Genomic DNA, 21,669 nt, shown 5'->3' on the forward strand with positions numbered 1-21,669 from the left:
CAGTAATTAATAAAACAAATCTACGTCCAGGGCATCTGTGTCTGTGGGCATCTTCTTATTTGTGCTGATAGTTAGATTTTTTTCTGTATCTAATAAAGCAAAATATCTGACAGGTGACTATTTCTTTGATCCGGCCTCTACTTCCTGTGTTCAGTATATTTATGTTACTGACCTCCCCTCAAGGGAATGGGTGGTTTTTATTTAAAGTCAAAGAAGGAGAAGATCTCTAAGTCCCCCAATTCCAGTGCTTAATACTTGCCACTTTCTTTACGCACCGACTGACTAACAATCACTCTCTTGTAGGAATAGCTCACACTCATATTGTCTTTTACTACCTCTTCTCACCTGACTTGGAGGTTTACAATGAGTAACAGGTGCCTCATGTACTCTGGCGTAGACTGTCATCTTTAATTTAAATGAAAATAAACTTGTATTTCTTTCTTATTTCAGGACACTTATCCCTCAGGTTAGATCAGATATTTAAGTAGCTAAGTTAAGAGGCCTGACCAGAGTTACAGAACCATCTCCCTCTTCTTGCTACTAATGCCTTAAGGTATAAAACCCAGAACCACTTCACTGCATCATTGCCTGCTTACCTTTAAGTCCTCAGAAATAATTACTCCCAACTCCCTCTCTTCTCTTGTCTCAGACAGAACAGTGGCCCCAATGTTATATGCTGCCTTGGTACTTTTACCTCCCAAGTGCATTACATTATATTTATCAACATGCAGTGCAGGAGATGTATTCGGCTAAACATCTCCCTGCACGTGATATACTCACCCCCTGTTAGCTCAAGAGCTGACTCGGGGGAAAACATTGGACTTGTGTGGAAAATGCTGACACTGATTTCAATGGACTGGACCAAGCTCAAGAAGCTGGAGGTCCCAGCAGAAGCCAGTAAAAAGAAATTAAAACGCCCAATAAAGAAAGACGAGAATAAATGCCTAACGTGCTTCCCACCAAACTTACTGCTTATTCAACCTATGAATAAGCGCTACATTTAATGCAAAATGTCTTAGGCTCTTATTTTCATGTTTCTTTGTTAGGAGGTGTACCCCTGTTGTAATATACAACGGGGTGGATTATAATTTCAAAAAAAAAATCAACCATTTTCAGTTTTCCAGGAGTTTTATTTTTTATTTGCTGGCTCCTGCTGGAACTCCTGCTTCTTGTTGTTGGTGCAGCGCATTTATGTTGGTGAAACCTGACCGCTGCAGTCCTTGTTATGTTTTTTATCTCAACGGGACGACGTTCCTGCCATTGATTGGCTGCTTCAAGTAGCCAATCAATGGCAAGAATAATCAGACAATGTAGGAGAAGGATAGCTGCTGCTGCTGCTGCAGCAGAACTGCATCATCTCGTGTCATGCACGGTTCAGTGTAATATGTTGGTGCTTTACAGATATATTAAACACTTACATCTATATGCTTGAATACTTCCTTGAAGCATGAATCAAGATAGGGGAAAAATGAAGAGCTAAAATGAGAGAGTAAAAGTATTACAAGTAAATATAAAGGACAAAATCAACCACAATCTAATGGAGAATTGAGGTGCACAATTGTTAGGAAAAGCAAGTGATACAACATGAGGGTTATCTGTTCCAGATATCCGGTTACCAAGTGTATTACATGAGACATGACAGAATTATATATTAAAAAAAGATGTTAACACGTTGATGTGGGGTTTTTAAAACGGCAGGGAACACAGGAAACATCAGTTTAAGTATTCAAAAGACATAATGGGTAGGCAATATGACGTAAGTCTGAGTCTGTCATGACAGAATGTGAAATCAGGTCTGAAATGGAGGTGAGCTGAAGTAGGAATCTCTGTGGGAGATGTAAAATAAAAACTGTTTGTACAGATAAATGCAAATGGGGAAAGCAGATAAACTGGGTAACAGAAGGATATTGAAGAGGAAGTACAGATATTGCAAACAATAAGTTCTTCTACAGCTGGTCACGTTACAAATTTCACTGCAGGCGAATAAATCAGAAAGTGAGAGGGCGATGGAATGAAAGAGCAATTGTTATCATAATCCTTACCTGGCATTGTATGCAATCTCTCCCAGAGCTTCACAGGCATCTTCCTTCTCATCTATATATGCATTTTCCACACTGAACCTACAGACAAAAAAAAGCTGGAGCTCTTAGATTTCCTGTTCACTAGGTCTCACTAGAAATAAAATCCGTATTGGAATAGACAAGCACAGAGTGTATAGGTAAGATAAAAAGAAAAGAAACATACTAAAGTGCGATTCAGTGCAAAAAAAAATCTAAAATTGTTTATTTTAGATTTGTTTAGTACTTTTATTTTCCTTTTTTAAATCACATCTGTGTATGTGGGGAGATACACTTTAATTGCTGCTGCTCGGTGTATAAATGTATAGATAAGATACCTGTAAGTGTTCCACTTGGTAGACTATGAAAAACAATGACCACTGAAGTTCACTTGCTAGACACCCGGCTATGTTATAGTTTTAATTAGCTGTATCAGCACCAGGTCAACTGACGTAACTTAAATTGCTAGAGAACCCTTATTTTGCTTGGTTGAGCTTATAAAGCTTTAAAATCCAGCTCTTTTTTATTGAAATATGTTCCTCGGTTTCAAAGGTTAAGGAGCTTTTATGATTACAGTAGAGTTTGTTTGATTTCCTTTTATCAGTTTATGGGTGTCATGTTTTGAGACCCAAGATCTAAACGCCGTAAAGAAGCAGTCATGGCCAGCATAATCCCCAGAGACTAGGAAAGAAAACAGGTTGCTCTACTAGTTTGTTACTAACTTCAGTAGTGAAATTAGGTATATGTGGTAGCCAGGGAAAGGGTTCTTACAAGTGTGGGTGTTCCATTACCTTGTTACATAAAACTGTCTAAATCAGTAAATTCTAGCAAAATCTTAATTTTAAGATCACACAAAAGTATGGGTATTTTTCCTGTCCTCTGACAAAGCGTATAAGATACTTTTTAAAGTTTGGATTCATTCAGCTGGGCTTCTGTCTCCTTCCGGGATTCATCTGAGAATTCAGACTCACCCTTCAATGTCAGGATCCTCCTCCTCCTCCTCTTGAATCACTGCATCTTCCTCGTCTGCTTCATCATCAAACAGCATGAAGGACCGATTCTCATTATAATGAACCTGACACATAGAGCACAAAAATGGAGGGGGTAGAAAAAGGATAAAATAGAGATATGAGAACTGGCACAGATTCAGAATGGGTAGTGCACAAAGGAAAAATAGACAGGTAGAGGTCAGAACACAGTACTTGTTTATTTACCAAAGGGAAATGATACTTTTATTGCAAGCAGAGTTGATTACTTGCGTTCATAGTAGCACGCTGACAAATGTAATATCGCTTTACCAATATACTGTATTATAAGATGATCCTGATTATAAGACAGCTCCACAAAATTTGAATATTCATTTAGAAAAAAAGAAAAAGCCTGAATATAAGACTGCCCTATAGGAAAAAAGTTTTACTAGTAAATATTAATTCACATGTAAACTATTTTTTCATATTTAATAAAAACTATGATTAAGAAAAATGCATTTTTTATTTTCTTTTATTTGCCAACCTGCCCCCTCCAGTTTTGCCTTATACCCCACCTATATGCCACTCTGCCTCCCCAATATGCCTTATATCCCCCTATACGCCTCTCTGCCTCCCTGATATGCCACTTTGCCCCCCCCTATATGCCTTACACCTCCTTTATGCCACACTGCCCCCCAGATATCCCTTACACCCATTTGCCATTCTGCCTCCCTGATAAGCCTTATACCCCCTATTTACCCTTCTGCCCCCCTATGCCTTATACCCCTCTATATGCCTCTTCCCCCCGACTTACTGATGCATCCCTAGACTTGTCCCCCGTGCTCAAGACTTCCTGGTGTCAATTGGGGGCAGCCAGTGGACGTTTGCGCGATGCGCGCACACAACCTTCACTACTACCCAAGACTTCCGCTGGGGCTTCTATGACTGAACACTGGATGGTCATATCTTTATTTGAGATCTGATTATAAGACGAGGGGTATTTTTCAGAGCATTTGCTCTGAAAAAACCTTGTCTTATAATTGAACAAATACAGGCAGTGGATTATGGAAACCTGCCTTTAAGCAATTTTCCACTTTTAATATTTATCTATATGCTCAGGCAAATGCAAATAAAATGCGTGTTGACGTCAGAGGATACGGAAGGATGTTATACACACATGTTGGGGAGTACTCTCGCCGTGGATCCACAACTGGAGCAACCACGAGGACAGCATAATCCAAGTTACTATATGTAAGAATGGATTATGTTTTTTATGTGATTAAAGTATATTTATTTTTACTTACCTTCTGTTTTTTCTCCTTCGGGATTTGAGCCATATCATGCGTTACCAACTGAGAGGGGGTTGCATTCGAAGAGGTCTTTGCTGACACAGAGGAATTTTTTCTACGCTCTTCTATATGGGTATTTTAATGCCCTTTACACTGTAAGGAGCTCTCTTCATATTTTACTTCTACCAGCCTATTTCATTACATATTACACTATATTTATTTTTTGGTTTTTTCACCTGGACTGGTCTATTATATATATATATATATATATATATATATATATATACTGGATTTCCCATTTAAGGTTATATTACCTTTTATTTTTTTTACTTATTATAAGGGGCGCAGGCCCTTTTTTCATGTATTTTTGGTTTTGTTATACACTTTATTGATTGTTTGATGCGGTTAATACAATAGCAGACTGCATTCTGCATAGGCAATAACAGATCACACAATTTGTTCCACGAACTTTACCCATAAAGAGCTGGCCAAGCTAAACAATTTTAACTACCAGATATGCTCTTAGGGATATGCACCCTTTCACATTATCAATGCATGCAAAACTATGGCTGCATTATGTCATTGTTTTTTATGGAAATTCAATTTAGATATGATTAAAAGACACTGGTATGTCATCAATAAAAAGTACTCCCAGTTCTCCAGTTGCAGTACTACAAAATGGCCTTTATTCTTTTTACACTAACATTATACTCACCACTATTCCCTCCCTTGACTTTAGAGACAGAAGCATCAAAGTGGTCATTTTCTCCAGATGCACAGAGATTGTATCTTCCATAACCCCAGAGAGAGCAGCAAACAGGCTGTACCTGTAACGGTGTTTGGAGTAATTTTTTTTAATTTAAAATTCATAATTTTCATTTTCCACATAGATTTAAAAAATTCATATTCAAGGGAATATGTATAATGAACTATTCTGTTCCACCTTTACAACAAAACCCCAGAATCACTTTATAATACATTTTTTCTACTAAAGGATGGAAGTAGCGCAATGTATTTACCGTATTTGCTCGATTATAAGACAAGGTCCCTTGTCTTATTTTCAAGGTCACCTGACTACAAGACTAAGATCCAGATTCTCTGCAGCGCTGCAGGGGACCTGGATCCTCCTCTCTGGCAGCCGGTGGACGTCTGTACGATGCGCGCAGATATCCCCCGCTACTGCCAGCACTTCCTCATGACATGACCTTCCGGTGCTCAGTCATAGAAGCCCCGGCGGAAGTACCGACCAACAGCGGAGGTTGTCTGTGCACATCGCACAGAACTCCACTGGCTGCCCCTACTAGACACCAGGGAGTCTGAAGCATGGGGGACAAGTCTAGGGATGCACTGGTAAGTGGGGGCATGCGGGGGTGGGGTAAGTAAAAGTGGCATGGTGGGGTATAATAGTTTTCTGGAGGCAGAGTGGCATATAGGGGGTGTTTAAGGAATATCTGGGGGCAGAGTGGGAAATAGGGGGTTAAAAGGCATGTCAGGGAGGCAGAGTGAAAAGTAGTAATTACATGTGAAAAGAGTGAAAAGTAGTAATTACATGTGAATTAGCTTTTTCTTTTTTTCCTAAATTGATATTTACATTTGGGGGGCAGGGGCTGTCTTATAATTAGGGTCTTGTTTTAATCGAGCAAATACAGTATTTATGCATATTAGTCTCTACCATAAGTCTTTGAATGACAGGAGGTTTATACTCTTTAATCCCTGTGTGTGGGAGAAAATAGGCTTTATTTCCATAAAACCTCCACTCTGCAGCATCTGCTAAGGAATGATAGGGTATAGTGCAGGGGCGTCCAAGTTTTTTCTGCAGTGGGCCACTTCACCAGAACTGTATACGTGTGAGGGCTGCACTCATTTTTCACTGTGAGAAAATATGGCCTTTAATAAAATATGCAGATTAAAATAAAGTAAACGACACAAAACCTTTACTTTTCCTCTCAATGATTTCTGGGCCTAGAAAGTTTTGTGACTACAAATTAAGGATAATTAAAAATGAAATAGTTCTATTTATTCTAGGGATGCACCAAAATGAAAATTCTGGACCAAAACATTCACGGTTCACTTAGCCAAAACCGAAAATGACCCCCCACCTTTAAAAATAATAATAAAAACTCTTTTAATAATTTTTTAATAATATTTTTAATAAAAGTAGGTAACACACCACAACTGGACAAAAAAAAAATAGCAATATGACTTGGCATGATAGGAGTGTGATTGCTAACAGCAATCACACTCCTATCATACCCAGGCAACAAGTAAATGCTGGTACCTAGGCATGATGGGACTGTGCTTGCTGTTAGAAATCACACTCCGATCATGCCAAGTCAGCCAGTACATGCTGGTACAGGGTGGCTGTAAGTGATGTGCAGACCCCATATTGCTGGCAGCATCAATACATAAGGGGGGCAACTAGCTAGGTTTCAGAATGTACTGGCTGACTTGGCATGATAGGAGTGTGATTGCTAACAGTGATGTCACGTGAACTCTGCTGGGTTCCGCTTCCTCTATGCAGTACAAAAGACCCTCCCACAGGTAAGTAGCAGGGCTCTTGTTGTAGCAGGGCTCGAGGTGCGGCCCGCGTAAGATCGGCAGCCAGGGCAACCGATCTTACGCGGGCCGCACCTCAAGGTCTCGCGGGCCGCATTTGGCCCGCGGGCCGCATGTTGGACGTCCCTGGTATAGTGGAATGTTAAGAAACATGATCACTTACAAGATGCATTCTTTTAGGTTCTGATACACTATGCGATAAGATCACATTTGCACAACGCGAGGTAACAGAGAGTGGTATTCAGTATGATTCTTAACTTTTTTTTCGGTCAAATACACTTAACAGTAACAAAAGCCAAAAGTAAAAGACACTGTGGAACTTTCTACAACATTATCTGAAGACCTACACAAACTACAAACCAGTATTTAGACAAGATTAACTCACGCGCAGCGTCTCATGTCTGGATCATCAACTCTATCACAAAGCCCGAGTCCCAGAAGACAGCAGTCCTGTGTCAAGGAAAGGAAGGCATCTTTTCCTAGGGTGCGGGCCAAAACGCCAAGTGTTTCTAGAAAAACACGCAATGTGAGACCGAGGAAAGACTGAAGCACAAGTGTTAACAGCAGATCTGCCACCTCACAAATGAGTAAGTTAAGTCCACGTAAAAATATAATTCCATCTAATCAAATGGCTATGAATTTAACTGACTAAATCATGTTCGTATCTGCAGTCTTTGGATCACGTTAGTGCAGTAAGCGCACTCACTATGCAGTCCTGCTCCTTCCAATTTCTTGCATCCTACTATTCTGTTGATAATGAACAGAGCACTGATCGTTTGAGAGTACCCGTGACCACTGTAATCTTACAACCTTTAAATAGTAGCAGCTTAGATAATGATATGCCCAAGGAGTAATGTTCTCACCTAGACACTGTATTTGTATGGGTCTTCCCTCTTCTCTAGTCTGTGTCAGATGAACTTTCAACGATTCCATCACAGAAGAGAAGTATGGCATCAGCAGCATCTCAGCACCATTGGCTACAGAGAAAGCACAAATTCATCCATAGTCAGAGGAAGTTGATAAAAGCCAATTGGGTGGAATTATCAGAAGAAAAAAGGGCAAGTTAGCGAGTTGGAAAGGATGGGGTTGGTAGGATGAGAAACAAAAGATGTAAAAATAACAAAGCAGTTTGTTTTCTCACCAATGGCACCCATAGCACTCACGGACAGCTCTTTCACTCTGTTGTTATTGGAGTTGTTTAAAGACATCAGTATTTGCTCCATCAGGTTGGGAAGGTATGGTTCAATCTTACAGCCTGTGGAAGAACAGAGTTTCACTAAATGGCCATCATGCCAAATAACATTAACTCTCACAAATACTGGTTGAGTTAAACCTAATCTACAATGAGCTACCTGAAACTATCAGAATATTTCCCAATCTTGACATTTCTGGCCCTTTACAAACATTCCCTACCTAGCAACTGATATTTGTAAGATACATTTGATAATTAGAGTTGCCTTATTTAGCCTGCAAATACTTAACTGTATTTTAATATTTAGGATATAATGGTTTTTAACAAAGAACATAAGGAATAGTTTTAATGTTTTCACCAAGATTCTTATAAATTGAAACTTTATCACTAAAAATGTGTTTTATATTACTACTCAACTACCCAGTAATCCACTTCAACTTGTGAAGCTTGTCCTTTCAACCTAGAAGCCTCCTGGAGATTGCAATACTGCCCCAATGCAATGTCATTACACAATATTGATGTAATAAATGCCATCCAACGTTCTTGTCCTTTTGCAAGCCATAAATTGTCAAAAAATGCAGCTTCATTTTCGACAATATACCGGCTTGACGCATCAGCACAAGCCAAAACTGTCTGTTGAGGTCTGGGGTACTTTTTGAAAAGGCAACGCTAAACTGTAGTTAACACTGGATTTACAGCATGTAATCCACTAAGGAAAAGGCTGGAACTACTGACAATATAACTATGCCATAAAAAGAAATATAGTGGGAGGTTCCTTTTAACTCAGACAATTATTAGAAATCGATTCTAAGTAAATTTTCCCGAAAAGATGGTTCCTAACTAATGATGAAAAAAATAATGCCACCCAGTATGCCTTATAGCTCCAAACCAGGTTGCAGGCTGAAACCTTACCAAGATTCTCCACAAAGTTTTCAAGGGCATAGTAGGCTTTAGTGAGGTGAGACGTGTTAGAAGGATCCACACGTGAGATATATTCCAGCAGAAGAGGGAGGACTGTATCTGAATATTCACTAATTTCTGGCTAAGAAAAATAGAAAAAAAACTATAAACAAAGGTTCAACTGACGGAAAGTAAAGAACAGGAAAACAGCAGGCATGGCAAAAAGGGAAAAGCACTCTAGCAAGCAAGTAATGGAGAAATTAGCAAACAAAACAGTGGGCGACACACAAGAAAGAATATGGGACACTGAACTTATATTTAACAAATAGAAGAAGAAAAACAAAGATGGTGAGAAAGAGCCAAATATATAGTGAGCATGAGAAAAGAGGAAAAAAATGGAGTGGTAAGAATTAGAGATGCAGAACACACTTACCTGCAAATTTTCAGAAAACTGCCCCAAAGCAAAAAGAGCTGCATTACGAACAATCTGACTTTCATCTGAGAGAGCTTCACACACCACCTTCAGCATTGACTGCAGATGCCTAAGACAGACAGCAAATATCATGTGAAATGCTATGCGACCGTCACTCTAGGACTGCGTATAAGCAAAAGAACACCTAATATAGCAGGCACTAACAAACTTTTTAATAGGACATAAAATACAAGTGGGCAAACTGGCCAGCGGTGCAGCTGAAGCCCATCAAGACCAAGGCCCAACTCACCAAGCTAGGCATGACTAGGGCCAGATTAAGACATGGGCTGGCGGGGCTGCAGCCCAGGGGCATCGACCAGCTGGGGGGCCTCCCACCCGGACTAGCCCACCAGGAAACCGGGAAATTTCATGGTGGGCCAGCAGACCAACATTCAGAGTGGCCTTCATGTGGCCGCGAGGTTCAGAGCGGCCGCGACCACCTCCGCCAGCCACCTAATAGCATGGCTGGCGTGCACACAAACTATGCCGCACAGTGGCAGTGCCGCAGTGAGGCTCTTCGCCCCGCCCCTTTGAAGACGTGATGCTCAAGGGGGCGGGCTCACAGAAGAGTCCCTCGTGTAAAGGAGAGGATCGTCACGTCAGAGGAGAGCGGGAAAAAGAAAAGCAAAAAGTATTTAAAAAACAAAAAAATAATAGTTCGGGGTTAGAGGAAAGAGGACCCGTATTCAAGGGGGGCGTTACCTTGGGACATCATTAAAAATTAAATAATATTAAAGTGGGGGGTGGCTGAGTTTTGGCATTACAAAATCAATATAAACAGGGCAGCGGGGGGCTGAGGGTAATATACAGGGCAGTGGGGGGCATCGATGGACAAGAGGGTGGTTGGGCATTATTACATCAATACTAAAGGGGAGGCTGGCTGGGGGAAATACAAATGGATATTGGGGCACCACATTAACCAATACTAAAGGGGTAGGGGCATCATTACACAAGGGAGGGGGGTTGGCTGGTAGGCATCACATAAATCAATACTAATAGGGGTCTAGATGGGGGGCATCACATAAATCAATATACAATATTCAGAGAAAAAAACGCCCTCCTGAATTTGTAGTCACTTCAGAGGACAAAACTTTCTAGGACCAGAAATCAGTGAGAGGAAAATTAAAGGTTTTGTGTTATTTACTCTATTTCAATATGCAGATCTTATCACAAAAGTATAGTTGCAGACACTCAGATGGTGGTTGGGATTTTCAGAGTCTGTGAAACCCAATTTAATTGTAAGGCCTGATTTCATTCTGTTCTACAGGGGACAATTCCCTGTCCTTCCTCCTTAAGGGAGAACATTTTACACACTCTGGCAGAACTGGAACTTTTTCATCTAAAATTTTTTGCAGTAGCAAATATTTTGATTCCATTATGTCTAATCTCTGTAACTAATTTGGGCCTTTTAACATTTTTGGTTTCTGGGATTTTAATACAAATAATGTGATAAAAGTGAATGAATTATAGTGATTTGGATGGCAAATAGTGTGACTCAGATACGTATGAGGGCTGCGTGTGGGTACAAGGGCTCGACCATGAGATAAAATATATGGGGCTGGTGTGCAAATGTTCCCAGTGCTGCTTTTCATTCCCAGTCTGGGCCTGCAAATCAGCAATAGCCAGTATGTTTTTTTGCAGTGGGGTCTCTGGGAAGCGGCCAAATATACAAATATATATCCGGATGCCCCGTGCATATACAAAATGAACATTTGTCATGTGAATAATGCCCAATCCGATATTACTAGGGGCCTCACAGTACCTGTAGCTCAGGGGCCTACAATGTCTTAATCCAGCCCTGGGCATGAGCCATACTAGATTTGCTTGTAGGGCTGCAGCTAACGATTATTTACATAATCCATTAGTTGGCCGATTTATTTTTTCAATTAATCGGATAAAATTTTTTATTTATTTAAAATAATTTAATAAACAAACAGGATGCTAAAAACAAACAGCAGAATAAAAAAAGCTTTGATAAAAATGCATTTCTTGTTTTTATTTCCCAACCTGCCCCCCCAGTTATGCACATTTGAGCCCAGGCTTCGCACACTGCCTCCCAGATATGCCACTGCGCCCTCCCCACATATCCCTTTATATACCCTATATGCCTTTACCCCCTGATATGCCTTATACCTCCAGATATGTCATTCTGTCCTCCCCAGATATGTCATATTGTCCTCATAGATTCACAGACCAATTCACAGCACACTGACACAATACTTTTATAAATAAGTACTGGGTTAATCTTCACTGTCCCCAGGATTTAGATTCCCCTTAGTCTGCCCCCTTTTACCTCTAACTGCACCTTAAGTTAACCTTATTAAATTAATTAAATTAACCCTCAGTCCTCAGCATTAAATTAATCCTAAAGTCCCCATCAACCACAACTGCCCCTAAATTAACCCTAATGACTTTATCAACCATAACTGCCCTTAAATTAACCCTAACTACCCCATCAACCATAACTGCCCCTAAGTTAACCCTAATGACTTTATCAACCATAACTGCCGTTAAATTAACCCTAACTACCCCATTAACCGTAACTGCCCCTAAATTAACCCTAAACACTCCATCAACCATAACTGCCCCTAAATATCCCATTAACCATAACTGCCCCTAAATTAACCCTAATTGTCAAAGTGACTGCAGGGAGGGACTGGGAGGAAAGAAAGGGGCGGTGCCAATCGTCAGAGTGATTTCAGGGAGGGACTGTAAGTAGTAACTGCTGTGAGTCTCACTGAATGAAACGGATTATAAAACGAGGGGTATTTTTCCAGAGCATTAACTCTGAAAAAACCCTCATTTTATAAAAATCGATTCAACTAATCGATAATGAAATTCGTTGGCAACGATTTTCATTATCGATTATCAATGTTATCGATTAGCTGTGGCAGCCCTACTTGCTTGTCACGTATGGAAAGTCCTCACAAGAGGGGGTCAAAAAAAGTCAAGTGGTTGGGTTGAGAAACTTACATGTAGTCCCATACAGCAAGGAGCAGAAACAAAACAATTAAACTATTCAATCTTTACTGGCTGGACCTGGTAGTAAAATCAAAATAAACAAACAAAAAACTCTCTGATAAAAGAAGAAAAACAAAATGCCTCATACGCCTAGCCATGGCAGAAAAGTTATAACACATACTTGTTGCGAATGTTGTCAGCACAACCTTCACTGAGTACAGCTAGACACATAAGACCGGCCTTCCGTTGGTATGGGTTCAAACTTAGAAGACAGGGTTCCATGAGGGGTGTCTAAAACAAGAGAAGAATTTGGGAACAATGTAAAAGCAATTGGTTAAAAAAAAAAAAAAAGGTAAGATATCCTGGTAACTGTATTGGAAGGTTAAAAGCCTGACAGAGTATAGAGAGGCAGGTGAGAAAAAGGTCTTAGAAAAAGGTTCCAGTTCCAGTTAGTGAGACAGTATGGCTAATCATATCAGAGGACGCAATATTCATATTTTAACCCCTTCCGGACCGGGACGTACCTGGTACTTCCTGATCACATGTCACCATCAGACCGGGACGTACCAGGTACGTCATCTGCTGCTGTCTGCCCGGGTGTCTGAGCAGACAGCACAGCCAGAAGCCCAGAGCCAGCCCGAGCCTTAGATCACTCCCACGGAGTGATTTTGTGGGCTCAAAATCCGCTTTTCATAAAAATCGTGGCATTGAAGGGGTTAAAGTTGCACTGACGCCCTCATGGAGCAAACAGGCAGCTTCAGGCAAGTGTGGGGACCTGCCACAGCACTCCCCTGCTGCCTGATCGCTCCATGAGAGCGTCAGTGCAGCGTTAACCCCTTCAATGCCGCAATCACGGCATTTTAGGGGTTAATACCCATTTTGTATGGGGCTCTGCTGCTGGTGGTCTGCCTGGAGGACCCAGATACACTTTTGGAGTTTTTTCCCATTTGCACTAGTTATATTAAGTTTTTATAGGTGAAACTGTGAAAATATTTCCTTTTTTTCCTAATTTCCCCCACATTTTTAGATATTTTTCATACTTAATGATGGTTTATATATATAATTATTATTTCAATAGAAAGCCCTACTTGTGCTGAAAAAAACAATATATGATTTGTTCACTAATTGAGAAGAGAGAATTTACAGTTGAAGAAAGACATAGCAAAAACACAAAAATGGCTCCGGTCTTTTAGCGCCACCTTAGTAACAAAAACCCGGTCCTGAAGGGGTTAATGAAGCGTCAGCCAGATAAACCTGGAATCATTTAAAATCATAGAGGACATATATTTGTGTACACAGCCAAGACATTGGTTTAGGAACTTATCGATGTACCAGTTGAGACAGGAGCTTCACAGGAGGTAGATGGAGAGCCAACATGTCAATCACCTGAAATACAAAAGATAACATTTGGAATTCTTATAAAAATACCTTTTTATCTCTCTCAAGTACAAGCAAACACCCACCTGCACTGCATAGTGTTTGGGAGTCTGCACTTCAGCTTCCTCCTCCAGTAACTCGTCATCGTCTTCCTGGTCTTCAGGATCCATCTGTCCAGAAGGTGGCTCCGCACACATGATTGGGAAAAGACCATTGAGAATTGGAGCCAGCAGCTTCTGCTTCAGAATGGACTAAAGAACAAAGTTGATACAATAATATATTAAAATATACTCGTTATATACTTTAAAATGAGACCTGTCCATTCACATTACAGGTAATAATGCTTCTTTCTCCTAGGCAGCTTCATTCTAAGGTCGCAATTTCTGTAGATGCAAGCAATGTAAAATTTTTTCAAAAGTGCCGTCTCCAGTCTGGGACAAGCCACATAAGGTTAAAGAAACACAAAAACTGGAAGGCGACCCATAATATGCATTGATCTCCAACCTTATATTTGGAGGTGCTTAGAGACATGCTAAGTTAATTACTATACAAGCACTAATGGTTTACGCATCTCAGGCACACATGGGGAAAGGTATCTTCCCAATCACAGCAGTTACAATTGATGACACTTTGAGAAGCATCCACAATCATTAATACTAAATGTTGTTATGTTTCAGGAACAACTACTTCCTGTCTGCATGAACAAGTTTACTTTTTCTTCATTTTAAAATCATGTTAGTTCTCTTATTCTTACATACCTTGCTTTTGAGTTTGATGAGGAAGCTGATACATGAAAGTGACTTGACGCGAAGATTATCAGACAGAGATGTGTTAACTGCCACCTGGACGAGAGGGGCAGAGAGTGCATCATCAACTTTCCCCCATAGATAGAATATATATAATACATAAATACACACACAGACTATTATTTGGCAGTATAATTGCAAATATATAGTAAGTGACATGTAAGAAACCAGATTAATCTGCAAAGATTTTTTTTCTTTAGAAAATCAACCCCATATATTTAGAGAGATCACATTTGATTGTGTTATTTCTCCTAACTATGAAGGAAGTTGTGACTTATAAATTACCTTATTATCTCCACATTATGAGATACTGACTGCATGGAGATAAAGACTATGTCATGAACACACACACACCTCTGCTTTGTGTCACAGAATGCTGTCCACATAATGCATTCTGAGATAGAAAAGAATGGATCAGGGAACTAGAAATTTTATATACACGCACTATACGATGAACCCACGACATGGTGATGAGTGGCCAAGGCTCCTTGAAGCACGTGGGGAGCAAAGGCTGGCCCATGTGGTCAAATAGAACAGGTGAGCTGCTGTAGCTCAAATTGCTGAAAAAGTTAATGCCCCAATTTTAGAGTCTCTGGTAATTAGGGAAACATGACACTCTCTACCAGGGGGAAAAAGCAGTCCAAACAGACCCCCTGTACTCACCCTTACCAAAAACAGAACCCCTTCCAAGGCCAGGGCGCATAGTCTGAAATGAGGTGCCTGGCCTCAGGACCCTCCAGGAGCCCAGGGCAGAGGCTTCGGTGAAAGAGGTCATAATGTTATGGCTGATCTGTATATCTTATATAGTGTCATACTTACTTGAGGTTTTAATGGAGCTATCCATAATGAAAGACAGACCAGACCTATTTACAACGCACTGCAAAGCAAATAAACCCAGATTTCTAGTCTAAGCAGCAATTTTGTAAATCGCTGCTGACTCTCCTGGTATAAAATCAGTTCATAGTATTTTGTTTTCACATTCCAGAGAGAACAGCTGGTGGCTACACAAAACCATACCTCCAAACAGAAGGGAATGACCTCAGCCAGGTAATGTACTATAACAGAAACTTCTCCTTCCATCATCTCATCAAAAACTTCCATTGCCTCACATGCTTGAACCTGAAAGATAAAAAATAATAAAGATATAACACAAAGGGTTGTGGGACCAGAGAAGCGAAAAAAAAATTACAAAAAAAATACCTCATTGCTCTGGATAAGCTGTCTGATGGCTGTTAGCAACTTGGGAATAAAAGACCTTAACAGATTCTGTAAAAAAAATTTTTTTTTAGATTAAAAAAAGTCAGCATGTGTTCAGATAGAAACAAGACAGGAAAAAGATAAATGCAAACAGGAATCCAGAAGAAGAAACTCACAATTTCGTGACCACCCATTTCAGGTATAATACTGGTGAGAGACTGTATGGTATAGAAGAGCAGAGGAGCATTCTGAAGATCATTCAATGTATGGTGAAACAGCTTAATGAGGTCAGAGAAATGGCTTCGGAACAACTCAGCACTTAAGTCCAGAGCACACCTGAGGACCAGGAGACCAATCTGCGGGACGGGGAAGATTTGTAAAATAACAAATAGTTACATGTGACATACAGGGACTGTATCAGAAGTAAGAACCACAACAGTGAATGAAATAAGAGAAGGTACGGATAAAAAAAAAAAAGGAAATTTTAAGATGATTTTAAATTACAAGACAGTCAACAAATATGACAACTAAGATTTACAAAGGATTACACACAAACTGGAAAGGAAACAGAATGTAACTGAATATAAATATTAGTTAGTACCCCATTTTATTAGTGTTTATTTAACCTATTAATGAACATGTAGATTTGTGCGACTCTCTCCTTTCTTCCGTCTTCTTCCGCTGCTACAAAAAGTCTTCGTTCTTCGCCTGTTTCTCCGCGGACAATAGTACAGACACACGATTTCTAATTCACTCGACTGAGACAGAAGATCCTTCCACATTCGGATATAAGTATATGTATCTATTTTTTATATTATTTTTTATATCACAGGGTGTGAACAACATGTTTTACATATTGATTTAGTGATTTATTTTTTTTTCACTTGAAATTTTTTTTATTGAGACATCCACAGTTGACAGAAATGGAGTACAGTCAAAAAACATCCGAACAGCAGATATCGGAGTCAACGGTACAATGTACAAAGAAATACAAACAAACATTTTTCTTTTAGAATGTAATGAACAAACTAAATAAGACATACTCTGGCAGGGTAGAGAAAGAAAGGAGAGAGAGCTGAAGAAGGGAGAGAGAGAGAGAAGGAAAGAAGAAAAAAAAAAAAAAAAAAAGGAGAATCTTAGTCGGCAGTAGTCGCCCTCACAAGCCAAGGAGTACGCATAGTGCCCAAGACATGACCCTGTGGGGTGGGGCAGAATGTGTGTGTGTAATATGCATCCCAACTTTCCCAGGTGGATTGGAAGATGTGTGTGGTATTGGTGGCTGAGTGAGCCATGTATTCATAGGTGCGAGTCGTTGTGATGGAATACAGAACGTCTTGAATAGTAGGGGGAGAAGTCTCCTTCCATTTGCGGGCTATACAGATCTTAGCTGCATTCAACACGTGTGCTAGAAGTTTTCTATGTGTATGTCGTAAAGATCGGGGAAACATGTCCAAGAGAGCTACCTCAACCACCTGCTCCACCGGGATGGCAAGCAAGGTAGTAATAAGAGTAAAGACGTCAGCCCAGAAGGGACAGAGCACCGGGCAGCTCCACCAGACGTGCAACATCGTACCAACCTCACCACAACCTCTCCAGCATAGAGAGGAGGCTGAAGGAAACATGGTAACATAGTAACATAGTAACATAGTTCATAAGGTTGAAAAAAGACCAAAGTCCATCAAGTTCAACCTATATACATATTGTGTCCCTACTGTGTTGATCCAGAGGAAGGCAAAAAACCCTTATGAAGCAGATGCCAATTGCCCCATACCAGGGGGAAAATTCCTTCCCGACTCCAAATATGGCAATCAGAATAAATCCCTGGATCAACGTTCTGTCCCTATTAATCTAATATCCATAACTTGTAATATTATTGCTTTCAAGAAACACGTCCAGGCTCCTTTTGAACTCTTTTATTGAGTTTACCATCACCACTTCCTCTGGCAGAGAGTTCCATAATCTCACCGCTCTTACTGTAAAGAACCCCCGTCTGTGCTGGTGTAGAAACCTTCTTTCCTCCAGCCGTAGAGGATGTCCCCTTGTTATAGATACAGTCCTGGGTATAAATAGGTCCTGGGAGTGATCTCTGTACTGTCCCCTTATATATTTATACATAGTTATTAAGTCCCCCCTAAGCCGTCTTTTTTCCAAACTAAATAACCCCAATTCTGATAATCTTTCTGGGTACTGTAGTCCTCCCATTCCCCTTATTACTCTGGTTGCCCGTCTTTGAACCCTCTCCAGCTCCACTATATCTTTCTTGTACACTGGTGCCCAGTACTGTACACAGTATTCCATGTGTGGTCTGACTAGTGACTTGTACAGGGGTAGAATTATTTCCTTGTCGTGGGCATCTATGCCCCTTTTGATGCACCCCATGATTTTATTTGCCTTAGCAGCAGCTGCCTGACACTGGTCGCTACAGGTAAATTTACTGTTAACTAAAACTCCTAAGTCCTTTTCCATGTCAGTCGTCCCCAGTGTTTTCCCATTTAATACATATTCCCAGCCTGGATTTTTCTTCCCCATGTGCATAACCTTACATTTATCTGTGTTGAACCTCATCTGCCACATCCCAGCCCAAGCCTCCAACCTATGCAGATCCATTTGTAATCGTGCGCTGTCCTCTACTGTGTTAACCACGTTACAGAGCTTAGTATCGTCTGCAAAGATTGATACTTTACTATGCAATCCCTCTACAAGGTCATTAATAAATATATTAAAAAGAATAGGACCCAAAACTGACCCCTGTGGTACCCCACTAGCAACAGTCACCCACTCAGAGTATGTACCATTAATAACCACCCTCTGTTTCCTATCACTGAGCCAGTTACTTACCCACATACACACATTCTCCCCCAGCCCAAGCATTCTCATTTTATGTACGAGCCTTTTATGTGGCACCGTATCAAATGCTTTGGAAAAATCAAGATATACGACATCCAGCGATTCACCCCGATCCAGTCTTGAGCTCACCTCCTCATAAAAGCTGATCAGGTTAGTTTGACAGGACCGATCCCTTGTAAACCCATGCTGATATGGAGTCATACACTTATTTTCATTGAGATACTCCAAAATAGCATCTCTTAGGAAACCCTCAAACAGTTTACACACAACAGAAGTTAAACTAACAGGCCTATAATTCCCCGGGTCACTTTTTGTCCCCTTTTTGAATATTGGCACAACATTTGCTATGCGCCAGTCCTGGGGAACAGACCCTGTCACTATAGAGTCCTTGAATATTAGAAATAGGGGTCTGTCTATTACATTACTTAACTCCCTTAGAACGCGGGGGTGAATGCCATCTGGACCTGGTGATTTGTCTATTTTGATTTTTTTTAGGCGGCACTGCACTTCTTCCTGCGTTAGACAGGCGACATGTACTGGGGCATTTATCTCATCCTGCTGTATGGTAGCTAGCTTGGAGGGCACAAAATACCAGCGGAACAGAACCTTGCGATTAGTTTCAAAGTGCGCGACATTCTTAGAAACTCCCTGAAAGGCAGAGAGAGCGTGATACCACACCTGAACGTCATACGTGGACCCAATCTCCTTCTCCCATTGCAGCATGTACGGGAGCTTGATCTCAGACCTGTGACCCATCAGAGGCGAGTAACATAGGGAAATAGTGTGAGCAACATGAGGCGCTTTTAGGCATAGTGCAACAATCGGTGTCATGGGAGACGTAGCAGAAGGGTGCCTGAGGTGTTTACGCAAGGCATCACGAATTTGCAGGTATTTGAAAAAATCACGACTATGGAGTGAAGAGAGAGTCTGGAGAGACGAAAATGACTGTATGTGTCCGTGAGAGAAGAGCTGAAATATGGAAACGATTCCCTGGTCTATCCAGCAATCAAGGGCCACATGAGGGAGAAGAGGTTTCGAGGCCCATAGCGGAGCAGCGCTGTGTAGTTCCATCGGGAAACGGAGCGTAGCACGATGGTTATCCCACAGCGCCAGAGACAATGTAGTAGTAGGCAACAAATCATGAAGTGGAGGTCGGCCGGCCTTAGGAAGCCACAATAAGTCTCTCACCGTGTACGGAGTTGCCAGTGTAGATTCCTGATCCACCCATGCCACGACGACTTGTCCGAAAAAAGGAGAATTGTCTGCGCTAGGTGGGCAGCAACATAGTAATTCTTGACATTAGGGACACCGAGACCTCCAAGCAGTTTAGGCCGTTGTAAAAGTGCAAGGGAAAGCCGTGGACGTTTATTCAACCAGATGAATTTGGACAAACGCATCTGGACAGTCCGAAAAAAAATGGTAGGCACTGCGATGGGAAGGGTGCGAAAAAGGTACAGCAGCTTTGGGAGTGAGTTCATTTTGAATGAGACAACCCGGCCAATCCAAGAGAGTTCCAGCTTTGACCACCGTTGGAGATCTTGACATATTTTGGACCACAGAGGTAAGTAATTCGACCGAAATAAAGAGGCAGCGGTTTTGGTAATGCGGACCCCCAAATAGGTGATAAAATTGGAACGCCACGAGTAGGCAAAATTGCTAGAGAGGACGTCAATCAAGTGGTCGGGGTATCCAATATTGAGGGCCTGCGTCTTGTCCCAGTTAACTTTATAGTACGAAAGACGACCAAAGGCTTCCAGGAGAGCGTGCAGGTTTGGGAGGGAGACCATCGGTTCAGTGAGCGTCAGAAGGATGTCGTCCGCATAAAGGCATATTTTAGTTTCTGTACACCGCACGTCGAAGCCCCTGACGTTAGGGTTATGCCGAATGGCAATCGCCAGAGGTTCCAGCGCCAGAGCGAAGAGTAGGGGAGAGAGGGGGCAACCCTGCCTCGTACCATTGCGGATCGGGAACGGCTTGGATAGGAATCCGGAAGAAGAAACCCTCGCAGAGGGCGCACCATACAGGATATGAACAGCATTAACAAAGGGCTCCGGTAAACCGAAGGCCTGTAACGTCAGACGTAAATACCCCCAATGTAGGCGGTCGAAGGCCTTTTCAGCGTCCAAGGACAAGAGGATACAAGGTTTGCTCATCGACTTAGCTAGGTGCGTGATATTGATGATCCTCCTCGTGTTATCCGAAGGTTGACGACCCAAAATAAAGCCGACCTGGTCGTTTTTGATCAGGGAAGGGAGCAACATATTCAAACGGTTAGCCAGCAATTTTGCATACAATTTAGTATCCGTATTCAATAAAGAAATCGGCCGATAGTTCGCACACATTGTTGGGGATTTTCCAGGCTTAGGGATAGTAACCACGGAAGCCTCAGACATCTCCTGCGGAAAATGCTGGGTACTCATGAAATTGGAAAAGAGAGCACCGAGGCGGGGAGCAACAATATCTTTGAAAGTCCGATAATAAGTATTCGAGAAACCATCTGGTCCCGGGGCTTTATGGGCCCTGAGGCCAGCAATGGTGCGTTCAATTTCCTCAGTAGAAGGCAGTTTAACCAGAGTATCCCACTGGGGAGGCGGAAGCTTAGGGATAGGTAGCGAGTCGAGAAACGCAGATATGTCGACGGAGCGAGGGTGAGGAAGGTCAGATTGTAGAGGAAGGTTGTAGAGCGATGCATAATAGTCCGCAAATTTATCCGCAATCTCTTTAGGATTGAAAATCTTGTGTCCATGTGAGTCAACCAAATGATGGGGAGAACTCTGAGATTCCTGAATCCGGAGGCGACGTGCAAGAAGGGAATCGGCCTTGTTGCCCTTCATATAATAGGTGAGATGTAGCCGACGGAGGGCAAATTCTGTACGCTGGAGTTGGAGCTTGTGTAGTTCCGACTTAACGTCCCGGAGCTGTGCATACGTATCAGCAGACCATGACGCCTTGTTGGAAAGCTCCAGAGCGGTAAGACGAGTAGTGAGGTCAGTCAGGGTACGCAAACGTTGTCTCTTCAATCTAGCAGCAATTTTAATTAAGTGACC

At 41.5% G+C, this 21,669-nt stretch overlaps 1 protein-coding gene across 1 annotated transcript in view; it reads right to left on the reverse strand.

Moving 5' to 3' along the window:
* The window catches only part of LOC149300504 (importin-4-like), a 55,270-nt gene that overhangs the window by 13,852 nt on the left and 19,749 nt on the right, over positions 1 to 21,669 (reverse strand). The window contains exons 6-21 of the mRNA XM_089485012.1: positions 15,952 to 16,131; positions 15,779 to 15,844; positions 15,596 to 15,697; positions 14,531 to 14,614; positions 13,859 to 14,023; positions 13,728 to 13,781; positions 12,577 to 12,686; positions 9,396 to 9,504; positions 8,975 to 9,104; positions 8,012 to 8,125; positions 7,734 to 7,847; positions 7,256 to 7,379; positions 5,030 to 5,141; positions 3,029 to 3,132; positions 2,043 to 2,120; positions 1,419 to 1,476 (exon numbers count right to left, since the gene is read on the reverse strand). Coding sequence (XP_089341138.1) covers positions 1,419 to 1,476; positions 2,043 to 2,120; positions 3,029 to 3,132; positions 5,030 to 5,141; positions 7,256 to 7,379; positions 7,734 to 7,847; positions 8,012 to 8,125; positions 8,975 to 9,104; positions 9,396 to 9,504; positions 12,577 to 12,686; positions 13,728 to 13,781; positions 13,859 to 14,023; positions 14,531 to 14,614; positions 15,596 to 15,697; positions 15,779 to 15,844; positions 15,952 to 16,131 — 1,704 coding nt within the window. The remainder of the gene's footprint in view (positions 1 to 1,418; positions 1,477 to 2,042; positions 2,121 to 3,028; positions 3,133 to 5,029; positions 5,142 to 7,255; positions 7,380 to 7,733; positions 7,848 to 8,011; positions 8,126 to 8,974; positions 9,105 to 9,395; positions 9,505 to 12,576; positions 12,687 to 13,727; positions 13,782 to 13,858; positions 14,024 to 14,530; positions 14,615 to 15,595; positions 15,698 to 15,778; positions 15,845 to 15,951; positions 16,132 to 21,669) is intronic.

Source organism: Sceloporus occidentalis, unplaced genomic scaffold, assembly GCF_023333645.1.
Source record: "Sceloporus occidentalis isolate IW3139 unplaced genomic scaffold, rSceOcc1.0.p SCAF_24, whole genome shotgun sequence".
NCBI classification, from domain to species: domain Eukaryota; kingdom Metazoa; phylum Chordata; class Lepidosauria; order Squamata; family Phrynosomatidae; genus Sceloporus; species Sceloporus occidentalis.